At 35.2% G+C, this 20,342-nt stretch overlaps 1 protein-coding gene across 3 annotated transcripts in view; it reads left to right on the forward strand.

Annotated features, from left to right (window-relative positions):
- The window catches only part of LOC150085496 (protein tyrosine phosphatase type IVA 1-like), a 170,263-nt gene extending 150,639 nt beyond the window's left edge, over positions 1-19,624 (forward strand). For all 3 annotated transcript variants that reach the window (XM_090374081.1, XM_090374080.1, XM_090374082.1), the window contains 3 exons: positions 3,037-3,167; positions 9,959-10,033; positions 19,061-19,624. In XM_090374081.1, the coding sequence (XP_090230207.1) occupies positions 3,037-3,167; positions 9,959-10,033; positions 19,061-19,169 (315 nt within the window). In that variant the 3' untranslated portion in view covers positions 19,170-19,624. The remainder of the gene's footprint in view (positions 1-3,036; positions 3,168-9,958; positions 10,034-19,060) is intronic.
- The last annotated feature ends 718 nt before the right edge of the window (positions 19,625-20,342 follow it).

The raw sequence follows: 20,342 nt of genomic DNA on the forward strand, positions 1-20,342 counted from the left end.
CATGGATTTATTAAGTGAAAGTCTTGTCTGACAAATTTGATTGGATACTATGATGCGGTTACAATAGAACTGGATGCAAAAAATATTTTTGATATCATATATTTGGACTTCAGGAAAGCTTTTGATACTATTGGGCATGGAAGACTACTGTACAAACTGGAGCAGTATGGTATTAAGGACAAGTTGCTACAAGGATAAAAGGGTGGTTGAGTGAGAGAAGACAGTGGTAATCAATGGATGCTGCTCTTTGTGGACTAATGTTATTAGTGGAGGCCCCCAGAGTTTGGTGTTGGGCCCACTGCTGTTTTTTGTGTTATCAGTGATATTGATGAAGGTATATCAGGCTTAATATTTAAGTTTGTAGATTGATACTAAGGTTGGCATGGTTGTTAATGACAGTAATGGCAGTGTGCTACTGCAACAGGATCTAGAAAAGTTGGGTAGATGTGCTGAGAAATGACAACTGAAATTTAACATTGACAAATGCAAACTACTGCATATGGGTAGAAGTAACCCCAGAGAAACATACCAGATGTGTGCTACTACACTTAGGGTGGTGGAAAATGAAAAAGACCCGGTAATAATTGTACAGTTGGATATGAAAGTTTTCTGAGCAGTGGGGACAGGCTGAAGAGCAGGTCATGGGGTGCTGTCAATGATATACAGGAACTTTGTGGTCACGCTATGCCTTAAGTACTGCATACAGGTCTGCAGGCCTCATTTTAGGAAGGATGTAGTGTTGCTTGAGCAAATACAGAGAAGGGCTACAAGATTGGTGAGGGGAACGAAGGGTCATCTTACCTAAGAAAGGCTTAAGTTCTGCAAATTGCTGCATCTGTTGATTAGGCACCTGTGAGGTGATCTGATTGAGGATTATAAGGCCTTGAATGGGTTGAGCAGGCTCAATTCTGATGGGATTCTTCCTCTTGCTGAGATTACGAACCTGAGGGGTCATAAATTCAAATTGAAGAAAGACAGTTATCAAATAGATGTGCGGAAATTTGCCTTTAGCCAGTGGGTAGTTGATTACTGGAATAAAATTATATCTGTCGTGGAAGTTGGTAGCTTAAATAAATTCAAGGAGGAACTGGACAAACTTTTAGAGGGAATGAATGTGTGAAATGGGTGTTTTTTTTTTTTTTTTTTTTCTTCCTCTTCTCATTCTGCATAAGCTTGCTTTCTTGCATTCTTGCATCACATGCCTCTAGTACTATTTTCCACTATTACTATCCTTTTTTAAAATACACTGAGATGAGAAAAACTTTGAAATACAAAACTCTCCTAATCTAACATAGGCAGCATTATAGTCTAATGTGCTCTTCTGCCAATAGCAACGAAACAACAACCACCAAGGGAGACAGTAAACTTCGAAATCTGTTTTTAACCAAAGCTGTTTCTCTTTTTTTTTTTTTTGTTTCTGTTGCAATTTTTCCTAATTTTAAACTTGTTGCTCAGTAAAATTACTGATTTTAAAATGCAGGAAACATCTGTTCCGCACATGTTAATTCAGATTGCAGATAAATGGCCATTCAGGAATTACTATGTCTAGATGTATCACTGAAAATTTGGTGGCAAGCCTGAACTGACTGACTCTGCAATTTCAAGATACAAGTCAGTCAACTTTTTGATTGTATTTTGTACTGGTAAAAGGTTTAAGAAACATGCTATTCAGATGGTATTTCTTCCTGTTATGTAGTCTGTACCTTGCTTCTTCATAAATCATGTCAGTATTTGTTTGGTGTACTAAAACACTCAAGTAGTCCCAAAATCTGGTTGGGTACTTTCTTAGTACACTTTTTGTAGTATGGGGTGGGGTAGTGTTTAAAGTGCCATTTCATTTTGTGAACTCAAATGGAGTGAGCAAGGATGTCTTTTCCTATATTTGAGAAGGCATTTTTTTAACTAGGTATATAGTAGCAATTTAATATTGTAAAACCTAAAAAAAAAAAAAAAAATAGCAATTACTGAATTTCAAAATCAGTGCTAGAGTTACTACTTTTTTCAAGACAGCTAACATGGCTGTGTGTTTGAAATATCACACTATCAGTCTAAGTATACTGCATCTTGTGCAGAGCTACACCTTGGTCAGATCTAGCTGCTAAATTAGATCTGACCAGGCACTAGTGTTCATTTTTCATCAGTGATTGCAAAGGTTGTCCTAAAAGAAATCAGCAGTTTTAAACAGATTAATCATACCCAGATATCACAAGACATATTGAAGACTGATATAGGCATCTTCAGATAAAATAAGCCTAAAAGAGACTTCCAAATGCTTCGAAGGTTACTGGCTTTTCTGGGAAAAACTGAATTGACAGAAGTTGAAGTTTTTAACAATGACTGAGTTAGTTGATATGCCATACCACAGTGATGTTTGATTGCTAGGTCATGGCATTGTAATACTTTTTTTTTAGGTCTGGAACAAAATTAAAATATTTCTGAAAGGGAATGAAATTTATTTATTCATCTCTCTAAATGTAGATGTTAAGGAAAATGTGAATGGAGGTTGTCCAGCTAAAATATGATCAACTGAAGTAATAATTCAGACTTGCCTCTACTTGAGTTCTAATAAGTGTGTGGATATGAGTTCTTTTCTGCACCTTCTCTGTCATGCGAAAAGGATGAATGGTTCATCCACGATAAAGCTAAACAGTGATGCCTAAGAAGCCCAAGACTGCTTATTTAAAAGTCCTGCCAAGGTGATGCAGTCCAAGCATGAACTTCATATTTCTAATGACATTGTCTCCAATAAATTGGATCACTTGAGAGAGCTTTTTGATCCTGGTTATTTTCCATTAATTAATAATCCTGAGTGAAGATTGAGATTAAAGTGGTCCTTCTTAAATAAGAATTTTCTTGTTGCATATGATGATCACTGCACTTTCTTTATATTAATTTTTCTCTGTATTCTGTGATGTGCCTCTTAGGTTGAAATCTGTCTGTTTGGGTGTAACATGTGGAAGGTGAAACCAAGACTGTTTTCAACAACTGAAAAAAAAAAAAAAAAATTAAATTTAAATTACACTTTTATTTTTTAAGGACTGGCAATTTGATGATGGCTCCCCCCCAACAGCCAAAGTTGTGGAGAAGTGGTTTGAACTATTACGAACTAGATTTAGAGAAGAGCCTGACTGTTGCATTGCTGTTCACTGTGTTGCAGGATTGGGCAGGTAAGTAGTAAATAAGTGAATATTGATGGTTTTTTTTTTTATTATTATACACAGTTGGCCTCGGTGTGTTATGGCAACACATTCACAAAGCTGCCAACTCTCCAGACTTACAACTGAGATTCCATTTTTAGGTGTATTATCATATATGCATAGAGTGCCTGTTGTCTTCATGTCTTGCTGTCTGTGTGTAATGATTCTACTCCCAGTGGATGAAATTTTATATTTGGTTCTTTTAGATTTGTCAAGCAATACCAAATTTTGTTAAAATTTGTGTGAATTAACAAATAGAAATCTGGTGATGATGATTATTTTATTTATTCCTTCTCTCCCCCTCATGTATTGCATTGTTACCATGCAGTAATTGGAGGAATAAATGGACAGTATAGGCAGGTACACAGAAATAAAACATTTTCTTCATGCATAAGTTGGTTTTTTTTTTTGTGAGTTTATTAGTTTATTAAATACATAAATCATGAATATTTGCTTATTAGTCATGGCAAAAATGTTAAATAAAAATTATTTCAATTTTTATTAAAATCAAGGAAGAAAATGCAAGTAAAATAAGTAAATGCATTATGAAAGTATTGACACTACTTTGGTTGCTTAATTTCTTAAATCACTGAGCCCGAAATACATGTTGCATTTCACACTGCTGAATATAAAGTACTGTATTGCAAATTTTAGACTGAAATTACATTGGAAGGTAAATGTGGTGAAGTGAAAACAATTAGTTTTATACAGTGACAAAACTACCATACTGCCACGTGGGAGAGGTTGGGTGGGGGGAAACATCTAGTTAAAACATGGAACATTAGGTATACTGTAACCCTAAACCACATTTTCTTGACATATATGGTGCAAAGCTAAATTTGGTTTAACAATGCCCTTCAGTAAGGTGCCAATGAAACGTGTTTAAGAAGGCACATGCAAAATTTTCCTTGCATTTTGAAATCTGGGAAAAGTAAAGTTTTGTGTATTGTATTTAGATATTTTTTGGTTTCAAAAGGGAAGAAACTGTAATCAGACACTTGCAAAAAATAAGAAAAACAACTATGTATGGTGTATAGATGATATGCAAAATGTTGCCTTTCAGAGTGTCATATGTGCTGAATGCTTATTTACATCATTTATCAGAGAATGTAATCCTCTACTGATTTGTGCTTGAACACTTATTTGGGTGTACCATACAGAAATGATTTTTAAAAAATCATCAAATGAAAAGTAACTTGCTCTCACTACCATCATTGGATGGTGAATCTAAAGGACACAGTATTGAGTATGTTCTTCTGACCAACTTAAAAGCATGCAAGCTTTCTTTATAAAGCTGTCCAGAATGTAGTGTACCCTTATTATGGTTGGCCTATAAACTGGATACAAAAAAAGATATACAGGGTGATTCACTACCAGTGCGACAAACTTGTAGGAGGTGTAGGGAGCACAAAGACGAATTGGAATTGCATAGCATTGCAGGATCTGAAATGCCTTCGTCATGCGGTAGAGGACATTGAACGGGAGGTCACGTGAACAGCGATTCCGCTGGAAGTCAGCATTTGGGAACTGGTTCCTGAGGCAGTAGGATGGACAAGTATTCAAACGTTGAACTGGCCGACATGCATCTTGCATATGGAGCTGCGGACTGTAATGGGCGTACCAGGAACGTTTCCCGCACAGGCGTGTTCCTCATCATACGATTTTCGCACGTATGCACAGAAGGTTACGTGAGACTGGTTGTTTCACGAGAGGTACCATGAATCGAGAGCGAACGATGAGGACGCCAGACAATGAGGAGAATGTCCTACGTCGTGCAGAAGGCAGTACGAGTACTCGAGCGATAGGCCAATGATTGGGTCTTTCCCAATCCACTGTATGGAGGATACTGTCAACAAACCAAATGAGTTCATGCCATCTGCAACGCGTCCAATCATTGGAGCCTGCGGATTATCCACTCCAGAGGACTTTTGCTACTTGGTTTCTTCAACAGAAACGGTTCGCAAATGCTGACTTCCAGTGGGATCGCTGTTCACGCAACCTCCTGTTCAACGTCCTCTACCGCATGACGAAGGCATTTCAGACCCTGCAATGCTATGTGATTCCGATTCGTCTTTGTGCCCCCTACACCTCCTGCAAGTTTGTCGCACTGGTAGTGAATCACCCTGTATAGCACTTGATATGCCAGCTTTTTATCTGATAAATTTCATTTAAATTGTGTGCTGGAAAGGGAGACTTCTGCTTGCCTTTGAAAGTGGCTGGATATTTGGTGAACATATAGAAGGAAGTGCAAAGAGGAAATACAGAGTGAAACTTCCAATTAATGAATGGCCAAGAACATTACCTAATTTATTGATCATATGTGCATTATACCCCCCCATGCATTGACCACTTGGCTTTGTGCATTGCACTTGGCTTTGTGCACAATGCATTGACCACAGATCATTGATTAGAAATTTCACATTTGATCAGTTAATGTATTGTTTTTGTAAGGTATGATTTGAATTATTTTGGATATTAAATTGATACTATGTTAGTATTAGCAATGGCCACATGATACAAGGAAGCCTATGGCTTATGCTGCACCAGCCAAAAAAAAATAAATAAATAATAAGAGAAAAGGAAATAGACAACCTATGCATTTCCCTCCTCCCATAGGTAAATATGATGTCCTTATCTCTACTAGCAATTGTTCGATAAATCATCGATAGGACACCATGGGCTTTTCTTTCAACCTGTCTACAATGCTCAGAGAACTTAATGTCTGACTGTGTTGTAACATCCAAGTCCCTTTCCTTCACTACTGACTTTAGTTCAACTCCCTCCAAGTGTATAAGTTATTTTGGGGTTACTGTTCCCCAGGTGTTAATACCTTACACTTTGCTGGATTAAAGCATCATTTTTCTGATCATCCCTGAAGTCTATCTGGGTCACTCTGAAGTTCTGCTTGGTGGTGATCCAGCTGACCTTTGAATTTCCCCAAACTGGCAGCCTCTACCACCCATGTAGGCAACTTATTCCAGTAATTTATAATTCTCTGGCTAAAATAAAACTTCCTGCAGTCCAAATAAACATCTCCCCCCCCCCCCCCCGTAACTTGAATTTATGTCCATTAGTTCTAGCATCATTTCTAACCTTGAAAATTTCGTCCTCATTCATTTTACTGATGCCTCTCAAAGCCTTAAACACCTCAATCAAATCTCCTCTAAGGTGTCTAGTTTCCAAACTCAGAAACCCACATATTTGAAGTCTTTCTTCATAAGGATGCCCTTTTGCTGATCTCACCAGGCAAGTTACCTGTCTTTGCACCCTTTCAAGAAGCTCTGTCTTTCTTTAGGTGTGGTCTAACAAAAGCCTTATATAATGGGATTATCATGTCCCTATCTCTACTTGCCAAAGTTCGATAGATCATTGATAGGACACCATGGGTCTTCCTTGCAACCTGTTTACAATGCTCAGTGAATTTCATGTCTGACTGTATCGTAACACCCAAGTCCCTTTCCTCAACTAAACTCTCCTGGGTTTAGTTGAACTCCAAGTAAATGAGTAATTTTGGGATTACTGTTTCCCAGGTGTAATACCTTACACTTTGTTGAATTAAAGCATAGCTGCCATTTTTCTGACCATTCCTGAAGTCTATCTAGGTCTCTCTGAAGAAGCTTGACTCAGCTTGACAGTGATCATTAACTACTCTACCAATTTTAATATCAGCAAATTTAGACATCAGGCGCTCTATCCCTTCATCAATGTCGTTTATGAAAATTAAAAACAACAGTGGTCCTAATACTGATCCTTGGGGAACTCCACTTCTTACATCAACCCAATCTGAGGAATAGCCACTGCCCTGAAGCCATCCTGATATCCATCTAAGGATTTTTTCCACGTGATTCCAACCTGTTCCAATTTATAAAGCAACCGCTCATATGGGACTGAGTCAAAAGCTTTGCTGAAATCTAAATAAACAATGTCGAAATTATTCCCTAAATTTAGCTCATGAGTGATCCTTTCAAAATAGTGAACCAGATTTGTTAAACATAATTTTCCCTTTACAAAACCATGCTGAGTATCCTTGAGAATTTCATTTCTATCCAAATTATCCTGAATTCCACCCTTGATAATTGCCTCCATTTTCCCTACCACTGAAGTCAGACTGACAGGTTGATAATTTCCCACTTCACTCTTAGAACCACCCTTATGTATGGGGATACATTGGCACTTTTCCAGTCTAACGGAATCTGCCCAGAGTCTAGTGATGCTCGCATAATTAGCCTCAATGCATCACTTGCCGCCTCCCTTAAGATTATAGGGTGTATTCCATCAACTCCAGGAGCCTTACCGGCCTGTAGGCTCAAGTTTCTTCATTAAATAATCTTGCGAAATTTCAGTATCATTAATTACATTTTTCAACTTTGCTCCAATTTCCCATTGCAACAATGTTTTTCATCTGTAAATATTGATGCAAAATAACTGAGTTCATCTGCAACGGCAGCTGGTGTATTTAATACTATCTTCTTTCCCTTACATGGGGAAAGGTCCAATCTGGTTTGTCCTGCTCTTCTTAGCATTTATATATGTGAAGAATTCCTTATCCCCCTCTTTGCTCTGTTTGCTAGAGATTTCTCATAAACTGCCTTTGCCTGTCGAACCTTTTCTGTGGCTCTATTACAGATCATCTTTTAGCTGTTATAGGCTTCAGTACTTTTTTATTGCTCTATAACCTTTTCCATGCCACCTTTTTCTGCTCAAGTAATGTGGCAACTTCACTATTCATCCTTGTGGAGTATTTTTTTTTTTTTTAATAGTAAATATGCATTCAAGGCATCTGTGATTAATGTTTTAAAAGCATACCACAGTTCAATTGTTCATTCTCTGTGCAATATCTACCTAGTTAAGAGGTCATGTAGCACCTTAAGGCATCGTAATTTCCTTTTCTGAAATTAAAACCCATTCCTTTGTCTTTTACTGCTCCTACCTCTCTCTCTCTTCATCATCCACCGTAGAACTCCGTGATCACTTCCTGCTACTGGTTCCTCTACTGTCAGCCCTGTTATGTCATCTGATTCATGGGTGATGAGGTCTAGGATATTCTTTTCTCTACTACTTTCCCTGACATGTTGGTACAAATACCAGTTGTCTAGTTGATTTTAAAATTTGATCCCTATGTTGAGTTTCCTTCCCATTAGAGGCAAATTGAAATCACCCATAATAAGACATTGACGCTTACTTGCCCATTCCATTTGCATGTAGATGCTTTCGTCATAATCTTCACAATCACTTGGTCTGTAGATTACTCCTGCTCGCATTATACCTTTGTTTCCAACTATCTCACACCATACAGATTCTATACTAGCATGTGAAACGTCTGAATCCGGGAAAGCTGCTTCTGATAAGAAGCATTACCCACCACCACTTTTATCTACCCTATCCTTCCTAAATACATTATACATGCAATAGGGGACGGAAACTCGTCCCCTATTTCTGGGTGGCACCACGTTTCCATAAGCCCTATTACGTCTGCGTTACTTGTTTTAACCAGCAGTTCGAATTTGTTCATTTTATTGATGACACTTCTAACATTACTATATGAACAATTAAGACTTACTGTTCTTGTATATTTAACAACCCTTGAAGTTTTTTAGGCTCTTTTCCCTGGCATTAGCTACCCGCTCACTTAAAACGTTTCTGCCCCCAGAACATCTGGATATGTCCAGTTGGGATAACAGGTAAGAACTCTTGAGGTATGTGCAAGAGTTACTTTGACCAATATTATCAGATAAATGCATGTCAGTATTACCCACATCCCCCCCCCCTAACTAGCAGTTTCCCTGAACCTTTAAGATATCCTCAATAATACTGGCAAAAACTTTTGCACCACCTTTGTTTAAGTGTATCCTGTCTCTACAAAACAAATTCCTTCTACCTACAAGTGTGGGCCAAGCTGATAGAAATTTACCCCCCTAAAGCCTTGCAGAGTCCAAGTCTTGAGTTAATCCTGAAGGCTGTTAACATATAATCCCTCCTATCGTGTTTGGGCAGAATTGCAGACACAAACATTGTGGCCTAGCTCGCGGCATTTCCTCAGCATGGTCCTGTATTTTTCCAAAAAATCATTAATCGTGTATGTTTAATGTCATTAGTCCCCACATGAATAAATAATATTCTCTTTACCCCCCTTAAAATCTGACAATCTGTTGGTGACATCATTAATAGTTGCTCCCAGCAGACATACCCTGGTTCTACTCCACTTATCCTTATTATTATGGAATGCAGTGATCACTCTACAATTAAAAACTGCTTCCACAAAGCAAAACTTTATTTGTGTTAGTGTCAAGGCAACTTGAAGATGTAGTTGATGCATTTGTATTTAATGGCTTTCTATGGACATCAGGAAATTCTTCCCTGAGTAGTGAAGAATGTTTCTTCAGACTCTAAGGTAGTGGTGGAAGGTATGAACACTGAAGTATGTATATATGCTATGTCAAATTATCTAAATACATTAAAAGAATTCTATTTTTACTATATTGAGCAGAAACAATGAATATGAAATAGAAGTAGTGGGTGAGCTAATTATCCATAATGAGAATGAAATGCTATAACAAAGCAATTTATTACTTTTTACTAAAAGTAAATTAAGTGAAACATGTACAGTGGTAACCAATAAAACCTGTGTAATCAACCAATTACCGTAAATTTCATTGTTCCTTACTAAAACTACCTATACTGACTCTTAAAGTAGTTTGTGTGTAATTTTTTTTTTAATTAGTCTTTATACTAGTTACAATGTATCTAACAATTTCTATTAGGGCTCCAGTGCTTGTTGCCCTTGCTCTCATGGAATTAGGAATGAAATATGAAGATGCAGTGGAACTCATTAGGCTGTAAGTAATTTTATACATTTAGTATATTAAAGTTTATAAACTTTGCTCTGAGTTTTTCTTGTATTGTGGTTTTTTTTTTTTTTTTATTACTTGAATAAATTGCTGTATATTTGGAAGTGAGATATTGGTTGGGGTGGACACAGTAGGACCTTGATTGTCTGGGCTTGCGTAACTATGCTGGCCGGCCAAATTAGTAAGAAAGAAAATAAACTTATGATACAGTGTGAACTTTTAAATTGTTCGCTTGGTGTGTGAATGAACTGTCAAATCAGTGCCCAAACTGGAAAATTGGAACCCCTGACATTTGAATACCAAGGTTATCTGCTCAAACTTATATTAAATAAACTATAATTGACTTAGTCTTAGCTGTGTATTGTGGCTAAAGAAACTAAGGGTACAAGGAATTGTATATTGTCTGTAAGTGCATATATTCTTTGCTGGATGAAAAACCAGAATTTTGAGGAGAAAAGGCTATGCAACCCTTGCTTTGAAACAGGCTAACTCAGCCATTTTTTTTTTATTTTTTTTTAAATTTGTGTTTCACTGAGGGGATTGAATTCAAGGCCTTTTCTATCTGCCGCCTCCGTAGCCAGGTGGGAAGGAGCAGCAGTGCGTAGCACACTCTTCTTGATTAGACCGGGGTTAGAGCCCGTCACCACCAAATACGAAGGATGCGGAAAGGTCGGGAATGACCACCGCATATTTCCGGAGCAATATGGTCTTAGTTGCTAATGCTCCTAAAAACCAAATAACAAAGCCTTTTCTACCCAGTGTGGTTGGATGGCAATTTATAACCACTAACTAACAGTGACCATCTTAATCTTTAGTGGTACTTTCCTAGGAAGTACCACTAAAGTCTTAAATGCTAATGTGGTATACAAATAATATCAGTAGTTGTAATGTGAAGAAATAAATCAGCCGATTCATTTAGAACCCAATAAATAATACAATAAAAGTACTAAATTTATTAATTTAGTGTATACTACATATAATGCACATTTTGCATAATACTGTACTGTACTTTTTTAATAAAACTCCTTGATTATTCTATACATAATTTTTTTGCAGTTAATGTGCATGTGTGTAATAAAAATGTTAATAAAATCCATCTCTAAAAAAAATTGGCAAAAACAACTTTGTTTTTTTTATAACAAGACTATTTCCAAAGGTATTTGGTCTATAATCCAATATAGTTCCAGAATAAATATAATTTCAAAATATGCTATTTTAAACAATTTCTTATCTTTTCCTTATATATATATTAGGCTTCTGCACATCAGTCTCATGCAATCTCCACTGATGTCTCTATATGATCTCTCCATTTTCTCAGTGTAATTTTGTATGTATTAATTTTTTTCATTTTGTGTATCTTCTCTTTCTTAATATTTCTTCTTGTCTTTCCCTAAAAATATTGTCTGCTTGTGACTTCTTTGTAGTGGCTTCTGCTTGGTTAGGATACTTGTTTCAGTGGAAATAAGTTTCATATGATACAATAAAGAGATACATATCATCTGAAGTTATCATCAAAGGCACTATGCAAATTACATTAATTTCTTAGCAGTTCATTTTTTTACTTAGTTTCTAATTCAGTGAGGAAATTGTGCTTGTATTAACTTGTGACAAACAGTATACTTCCAGGGACTTGGTGAATTTTGTCAAAACTTTGGTTTCCTTGCAGGAGAGGGAAATAACATCTTTCCCTCCAGTTAAAATCTGGAGGGTGGGGTTGCATGACTAAAGGCAATTAAAAATAAGATGAAGTTAAAGTAGACATGTGCAGTAAATATTCTGGATTGATAATCAAAGGAATTGAAGGCATTGTTGAGGAGGAGGAAAATTTTGAAATGGGTGAAATCATGTACCATCTCTGTTATTGAGGTGGTAAAAGTCATGGAAGAACCTGTTTAAGTTTTTTTTTTTTTCCTTTATCTTGAAAAGATGTCTTCCAAATTTTAGAAAAAATATGGCATCAAAGTTTGTATGAAAATAAAGAAATCTGTAGTGAGGATTGAATGAAGCATTAAATTTTTCCTTAAAGGTAAACTTAGAGTGAGGAATAGCTGCACCTTATCACTTTTTTTTTATAATTTTCATAACCATTTAATAAAAGAATTTTGATTTTATACAGTTACTGACAAAGTTTGGTGTAGTTAATGTAAAAGTTGGATCACTATATGCAGATGATATTTTGCTATTAAATATTAGCTTGCAAGAATTTGAATAAATTTGAAAGGTTTTAAAATTTGGCTTGAAAATAGTTATACAAAAAGTTGAGGGATAAGGGAAATTTAATTTAGGCAGAATAACAAAAAACTGTAAAAAGTAGGTAATTCTCTGTATCAAAGAACAGTTTAATGAAGAGAAGATTATACATTGAAAAGGCAATAGAATAAATAGTGGGAACCAGTCAGGCAAATTAGTCAAAAGATAATTAACTTTTTATAAAAGTTTTAGCCTGTTTTAACCTTTGGAGCTAGGAAATAGTCAAACATTGGGATCTTCAAAAATGAGGTTTTAAGAAAAACAAATGGAACTATTAGATGAAAGTGGCAATGACAAGACCATATTAAAATTGAAAAATTCTTTGGCTGACCAATATCCAATAAACTAAAGATTAAGTGAAGCAAACTTAAGATGTAAAGGGTGAGGGTAAAGGAATTTAGCTAAACAGATATTTGAAACAAAGATGAACGATAATAGATTTAGAGAGATGGATGGATAATGTCAAATAAGCTTTAGAAGAAAGAAGGCTTATGGGAAGTAGCTTTATGGAAAGCTAGTAGCCGTGGTCCTGTTTCTGCTACTGTAGTGACCTGTACTCCCACTGGTCATAACTGACTTGGATAATAAAAAAGTATGGCAAGTTGTTGTTTTCATTGATGCATTCCATAATTTAGTGACGTCCATTCTGTGTGTTGGGAAAGTCAATTAACTATATAGTCAACTATATTGGTGTTCATATTTCACTGGCCACTGAGAGCTGTGGCTGCCAGTAATGTTTAGAGTTGGCAGAAACTGCTGATCTTACCAAAGAAAAGTTCTCTTTAACTTAATACTAAAAAAAAAAAAAACACCAGTTTAAGGAAATTGTCTTCTAGACTTGGAAGTCTTTATTATGCAGGAAAGAACCGCTTACTCTCAATTTTGTCCACAGTCTTTTTCAGTCATTGGTGTGAGCAGTATAGCCAACTTAATCATCATAATGTGAAAATAATCAGCCATGCACAGAATTCTGAAATTAGGTCTTGCTTGAATCTCCATTTTGTTCATAATGTTAATCAGAATGTAAGTGTTTGGATTCATCCTGTTGCGGTAGGGCTAGCTCAGAAGAAAAGGCTATCCACTTCACATCATTAGCAACACCTACAATCTGCAATGATTGCAGCTTGGTCCTTGGTTGTTTTTCCTGACTCCCCTTACTACTTACTTTTTTTTTGGTCCCTTCCCCCCTATTCTTCCTTTCCTTACTCCCTCCCCCAATTTGGTCCCCCATTCTTTGTCTTGTTTTTTATCTTTAGTTAGTGTCACATTTTTATTATACCGATCTGCATGTTTGCAGATTTATAAGATTACATGATTGATTTTTGAGTATAATCTGGCCACAGGGAAAAGTTTGTTTCCACTACTGGTAATTAACATCAGTGTTATTGCTTATATATTTTACTGTAATTCTTATGCTATATTTATCTTTGTAAAGTATAAATACAGTGTTCCAGAAGTTACATGCCATAAGTTAATAACTTGGCAAATATTGGTGTCAGTTCAAATACCATTTACTTCTGAACACATGCTAATTCTAAGAACACACAAAGCTTGAATCCTCTTTAGTATGTCACCATCTTTGCAAATTCAATTTGATTTTATACTGGAGTTCTGCAATCATTCTTCAACAGTCTTGATACACAGCAGATTTCAAGTGGTTCTCCAGAGTAAGAATCAAGTGACTGTGGTGGCTATTCACTTATCCCTTATCTTCTAATCCATTTACAGTGTAATCTCTATTTTCCACAACTCTGTCAAGTGATCATTCTGTTAAACATGTGTATAAAATCCCAGTGGTTGTTCAAAGACATATTTAAGCCTACACTCTAGTACAACTTAAGTGATTATTCCAGAGCAAAATTCCATGATGTGGTGAAACTGTGTGTAAACGAAAAAATGCCCCCAAAAAGGAAGTGCGGTGTTTACAAGAAACTTAAAATCACCGTTGAGTGTAAAATGGAGAATGTGTTTTGAAATTGTGTGTATGAATGATGAGGGATATTTTTAAAACATGAAGTGACATGCTAAATTTGTATCGTGAGTTACTATGGCACATCCAGAAAAAAAAAAGTAACTGTCCTTGAAAGATACCACGGGATCCAACAACTCAAAAGATGCAATCTATTTTATGATCAAATATGCGATGATGATAAATCTGGTATATTTGGAAAATGCTTCCGTCAAAAATACACTGCCCATACTTGAATGTCACATGGACAAAATCTGTAAGGAGTGCATAGTAATGACGTGCTCTGATGTCACCATTGCACAAGTTAAAACTGCTAGTTGAGGAAAAGCTAAGCAGCCAATTCTTTCAAGGGAACAGAAGTAAAATTCTTACCATGTGACTATTATAACCAACCTAAAGCTCTTGAATAAATCAAATCTTAACTTTTTTTTTAATCACTTCATTCTATCTGTAAGTGAACCTTTTGAAATTAAAGGTCTCCCAGCAAAAGCAATTCTTTAATAATGCACCATCTCATCCAAATGATTCAGGGTTATGAATGGATGATGGACAAATTTGTTCATTATCTGCCTCTACCCATCACTGCTTTAATCCAGCCTATGACCAAGGAGTGATAAAAATCAAGATGCCAATGCTGTAAACATTTTCTTCACCTCATTGTAGAATAGAACAAGAAGTGATGCTATTTTTTGTGACGTGTGGGCTGAAATATATGAATATACAGACTAAAAGATAACCTATCAAGCAATTTTATACAGTTGAAACTCTTTATAGCAACCCTCTTTTTAACATCCCAGCACATTATAACAACCATGTAGTAGGTCCCAGCTGATTTCCCATAAACTTAACACTATTTTGCCCTTTGTTATAATGATCTTGAAAGACAGTTTCTCTATAACCCAAAAATATCCACTACTCTATAGCCGAGTGGTCAGGAGTAAGAGTGCAGTAGCACACACTCTTTGAGTGGACCAGGGTTCAAGCCCATGACTGCTAAATATGATTGATTTATTGTAAACTCCACTGATCTGGTGATTGTGCCCGGAGTATAAACAGGAACTTTTCAAATGGAAAGAATATTGAAGCTAATGATGAGTTTGCAGGCCCGACCATAAGAAATCGCCTTCAGGTGATTTCTTATACTTGTTGGCATAATGAAATTAACTTTTGACTAGAATTTCATTTTGTTATACAGTATGTAGAGCCTGTTTTTTAGTACGTATGGCTCCTATAAAGCAGGTAGAAGTTGTAAATTCTAAGTGCATTCCAAGACTAATATTGAGGAGGAACTGTTGTGGTTGAGCAACAAGGTTTGTTGAAGGATGCTTGTCAGGGATTAAAGCTTGTATGTTGTTTTCTCTCTCTTTTTTTTTTTTTTTGTGCAGCCTAACTGCAAATTAATTAACTGCTTATCGTATATCTTCATAATACTCTTTTAAAACAGTCTGCTGCTGAAACTACACTTTGATAGATTATTTTAGTCTGAAACATTTCCAGTGTATGGTTTTGGCCTTAATGTATATGTATTACACATGTACATATGTGCTGCTGTATATAGTAATTACTATAGATATGTAATTTATAAATTGATCTTACAATACTATCCAATCAGTGAAAAATGCATATTAAATGTTCAAACTTTTCTTTGTTCTTTTGCTACTTTTATAAACTGTTGCTATAAATGTTTTTCTTGTTCACCTATGGGGTCCTATAAAGGGCTTCAACTGTATAAGCAAATTTCATTTTTTTTTTTTTTTTTTTTTTTACTCTTTTGTCATCAGTGGGTGAAATGGGTAAAATGTTTCAAATGGCAGCGGCACTATTGCTGTAGTACTTTTAAAAATACTGTGTTTTCAAATTAATATTAAACAGCAGTCCTTTCACATGCTTAAAAAAAATAATAATTTTATTAATATTGTCAATTTCTTATCTTACACTTCCAAATGAGACATGTTTACAGGTAATCCAAGTCACAGGTATAGTGCATACATAGGAAATAAGTAACTTGGCCACCATGGCTTGAGTGATCATATGTGAAAAGTACATAAACTTATTTACTCTCTGTATGCCTACTCTGTGAGAACCATGCTCATAAGTCTCTTAAACTAATGAAGAGACTAATGGACTCATTTATATTTTATACTTAAAACATTTTTTGGTTTTCAGCAGAATTTGCATTTTTTTTTTTAAATAAAAATAATTAATGCAATAACTATATTGATACATTAAGATATTCCTGGAAATTGTTGTATAGGCAAAAATCAACATTTTGGAAATCATTTCCCATAGAAAACTAATGTGGCTTGGTTACATTCTGTATTGGACTAGGATTTCCCCCACCCCCAAAGAATATACTGTTTTGGGTTACAAGCAACAACAGGTGAATGTTACAGTACTGAAGCATACTTACAGAGAACATTGACTGCAGGCAGTAGCAGGAACTTAGGTATAAACTGCTTGTCAATTCATGCAAGCTTTGCATAATGCCTTTAGCTGTTTTTGCCATTCTAGATGTAGTTTCATATTTGAAAAGAATTATGTGCTGTTTAAAAATTTTATAACTGCATATGTCCCAGCTGACAAATAGCCGGTTTAGTTTTTTGTAAGTGTCCTGTGTGTAATGTTTCATCGATATATTTTTATTGCATCTTTAATTGAGGTGAGAGAATACACTACAGAAAAAATATAATAGCTTAGCAGTCCACAGTTTTGCAAAGGTAGTTCTGCTCTGTGAAGTATAGGGTTTGCTTCTGTTAGTGTTTGTTGTGAAATTGGTTGTATCGTGAGCTGCATTTTTTTTTTCTACCTTCCCTTCTCCATCTTGGACATGGTTGCACTTGCATTATTATTATCAAAACCAAAGTATAATTAGGCATGATATATGAAGACTGTATATAGTCACTGCATATTGTACATATTGCATTTCTAATTGAGAAAAACTTGTTGCAGTATGTTTGGCGATTCATCAAGACAGTAACCAATCACCTGTTTATCTGAAATCAGTCTAAATCAGCATACATTAACTTTTTTTTTTAACTTGTTGGCAGTTGCATGAAATTATATACGAGAGAATCAACTTTCTTAGCACATTTTTATCCTATTTAATAAACTTCTTGAATTTCTAATAGAAAAAAATTCCAAACAGTTAATTTTGGGATTTCCATTCATTATCCCAGAATAATATTCCAGTGAAGTCAGAGAGCTCCAAACAACTACTAGCAAGTTAATATTGGTATAGATGCCTTAATGATCTCACTATTCTAGCTTTCTTGGTCCACAATATTGAGGGTAGGTAGTAAGGAATGACAGCGCCATTGAACGGTCCTGATTCAGTTTCCTTAAATCAGCGTGTTAACCTCAAAATTATAAAAACCTCAGATACTTGCATTTCAAGTTGTTAGTCAAATTCCTACTTTACCCCTTCAGAAATATTTTTACCCAGCTATGAATAATTTAACTTGCTGTACTGTCAGTTATATTCCATAAAGAACTGTTCATATAACTTTACCCAAAGTATAATCAATGGATTACAGATACTAGCTTATAGAATTTCATATTTACATGAGATGTGATCAAAAAGTTTGCAACTTATCTAGGCATAGTAACGAATCACTTGTTTATCTGCAGTCAGCCTAAATCAACATGCATTTAATAGGTGTTTTTCATCACATTTTTAAATGAGTGAGTTTACTGAGTAGCATATTTGCATCAAATTTGGTAAAAATGCAACAAGTCCACAAAATGTTAAAAACAGCTTTTAGAGAAGATACTGTGTCATTCAAAGACTTCAGTTCTTTGCTGGTTTAAAGAGGACCATTTGCCTGAATACAACCTTCACTCTGGCTGCCCTTCATGACTTCAAAAACCATTGATTCAATCACAAATAAAATTGGTATTTCTTATAGGATGCAGTCAATTTTAACACAAGATTTTGGAAGGCAGCTGTTTCAGCCAAGTTTGTGCCTTGCTTCCTCACTGATAATCACAAAGTGTGTAGTACTTGTATATCAGTGTCTTTGTCAATGTGCTGCCACTGACACTAATTTCTTCCATCATTACTGATAATGAATCATGGGGTATGGTAATGACCTGGAAATACAAGTCCAGTCCTCTCAATAGAAGATTTATTCTCCGGGCCCCAAAATAAACAACACTTTCTATCAAATGTGACAATCATATATTTTTTGAACCAGGAGTACTACTATATAACAGTTCTATGGTGATTATGTGACACTGGTAATGGCTGGGAAGTGGAATTCAGGGAATTGGCACTTACAGCATGACAATACTCTACACTGAGTGTTCTATTAAAGAATTTCTTGCATGGCACTCCATCATGCTTAACAGATTTAGCTCCCTTTGACCCCCCCCCCCCAAAACTTAAAGCCACCTTAAAAAGTCACAAATTTTGCAATGACTATAAATTTATTTGGATTAGAACATAGTAATAATGAGTAATTCCAGAAGCCTATTAGGAATGTTTCTAGAAGTTGCAGAAGCATTGTAATAATGCCAGGGAGACCACTTCAGAGGGGATCTATCTTAATAGCTGGTAAGCTTTATTTCCCATATATTAGTTGTCTCCGAACTTTTTAATCATGCCTATGCCTATATGCGTACCTATTTTTGATTCTTCTGAACATTTTTTTCCCCCTTCTTTTAGTCCATTTATAGTTGAAAATGAACTAGTAGGAAAAACTTGTTTAATAGTAGCTAGAAAGATATTAAATGACTTTCTTAATTTTGAAATTTTAGCTCTTTGACTGTTCACTGAAGTCATAATTTTGTGTTTTTAGGAAAAGGAGAGGTGCTATCAATGCCAGGCAGTTATACTATCTTCAGAAGTACCGTCCTAAGTCTCGACTTAAATTTAAAAATGAACAAAAACCATGTGTGATCCAGTGAACATCTGCATTGACAGATAATGTTGTAAAAGGACTGTATGGATTACCCATTACTGTATATTCATTAATATCTTATATGAATTAAGGCAGTTTTTTTTTCCATTACGGTAATTTTTAAAAAGTATAACTTATTTTCTGCAGTATTATTTTTGCATCTCTTCCATAATATGTTGAAAATAATTGGATAGTTTCCTATTCTTTAGTGACCCGGTTAGGTATATTAAAGCCAACTGTATTTCCATTTAGAATTGAAAGATCTAAAAATTGTAATTAAAAATTTAAATGAATTATTTATCCAAAATTCTCCAGCTTTATTAGCCATTTTTAATATATAAAGTAGATCTGTATAGCCTTTATATAACCATTGTAAAGGGGAAAACAATTTAAATACCATGAGATAAAATTAATTGTGGTATATGGGGTATATATAGTGTTTACTAGAAAACAAACTCAGCCTGCACTTGTCTATCACATGAAATGCAGAATTAATTTAGTGTATTTTAAGAGGCCAAATTTTAGTAATTTTAAAAATTATATATTCATCTGTGGTTATGAAAAAAAAAAATCAGTTTTTGGCATAGTGGGATTTTATATTTTAATAAAAAAAAAAATTATGGAAAGGTCTTCTGTTTCATTTATTCGGTGCATTCAGATTATTGGAAAGCTGCTTTAAGAATTTCACACAAGTAGCAGCTTGTTAATTCATGTTTGGCTTACAGAAGATGACTGAAGACTTAATTTACATAAGAGATACAATGAGTCTTCAGAGTATTATGAGGCATATAAGACTAAACAGAGTTATTTTAACAGGAGGATGGCAACATAAAAAAAATGTACTTGCAGCACAGGCTATCTTAATACAGCATACAATGAATAGTGCCTACAGTAGGTATTATCAGTTGTGAGCAAATGTTTCAATGCACTCATGCAAGTGCAAATGAATCAACTCTGAAATGGTGTTATGTGAGGAAGTTGTATTCACTTGAAATTTCTACAAAAATGTTCCATATGATGTAAGAAGCCCATGACAAAAAGCATGACATCTGTTAACATCAAGTATTTCTAAAGGCTGAATCAATAGTGGAACCCTCAATTTCAAAAATGAAGGTTTGAACACTGTAAAAACTTGTCACATTACTGTTCACAGACCAAGTTTCCATAGCTAGTGCATGTA

Source organism: Mastigoproctus giganteus, chromosome 5 (genome assembly GCF_048544385.1).
Source record: "Mastigoproctus giganteus isolate SK-2022 chromosome 5, ASM4854438v1, whole genome shotgun sequence".
Classification (NCBI taxonomy): Eukaryota; Metazoa; Arthropoda; class Arachnida; order Uropygi; family Thelyphonidae; genus Mastigoproctus; species Mastigoproctus giganteus.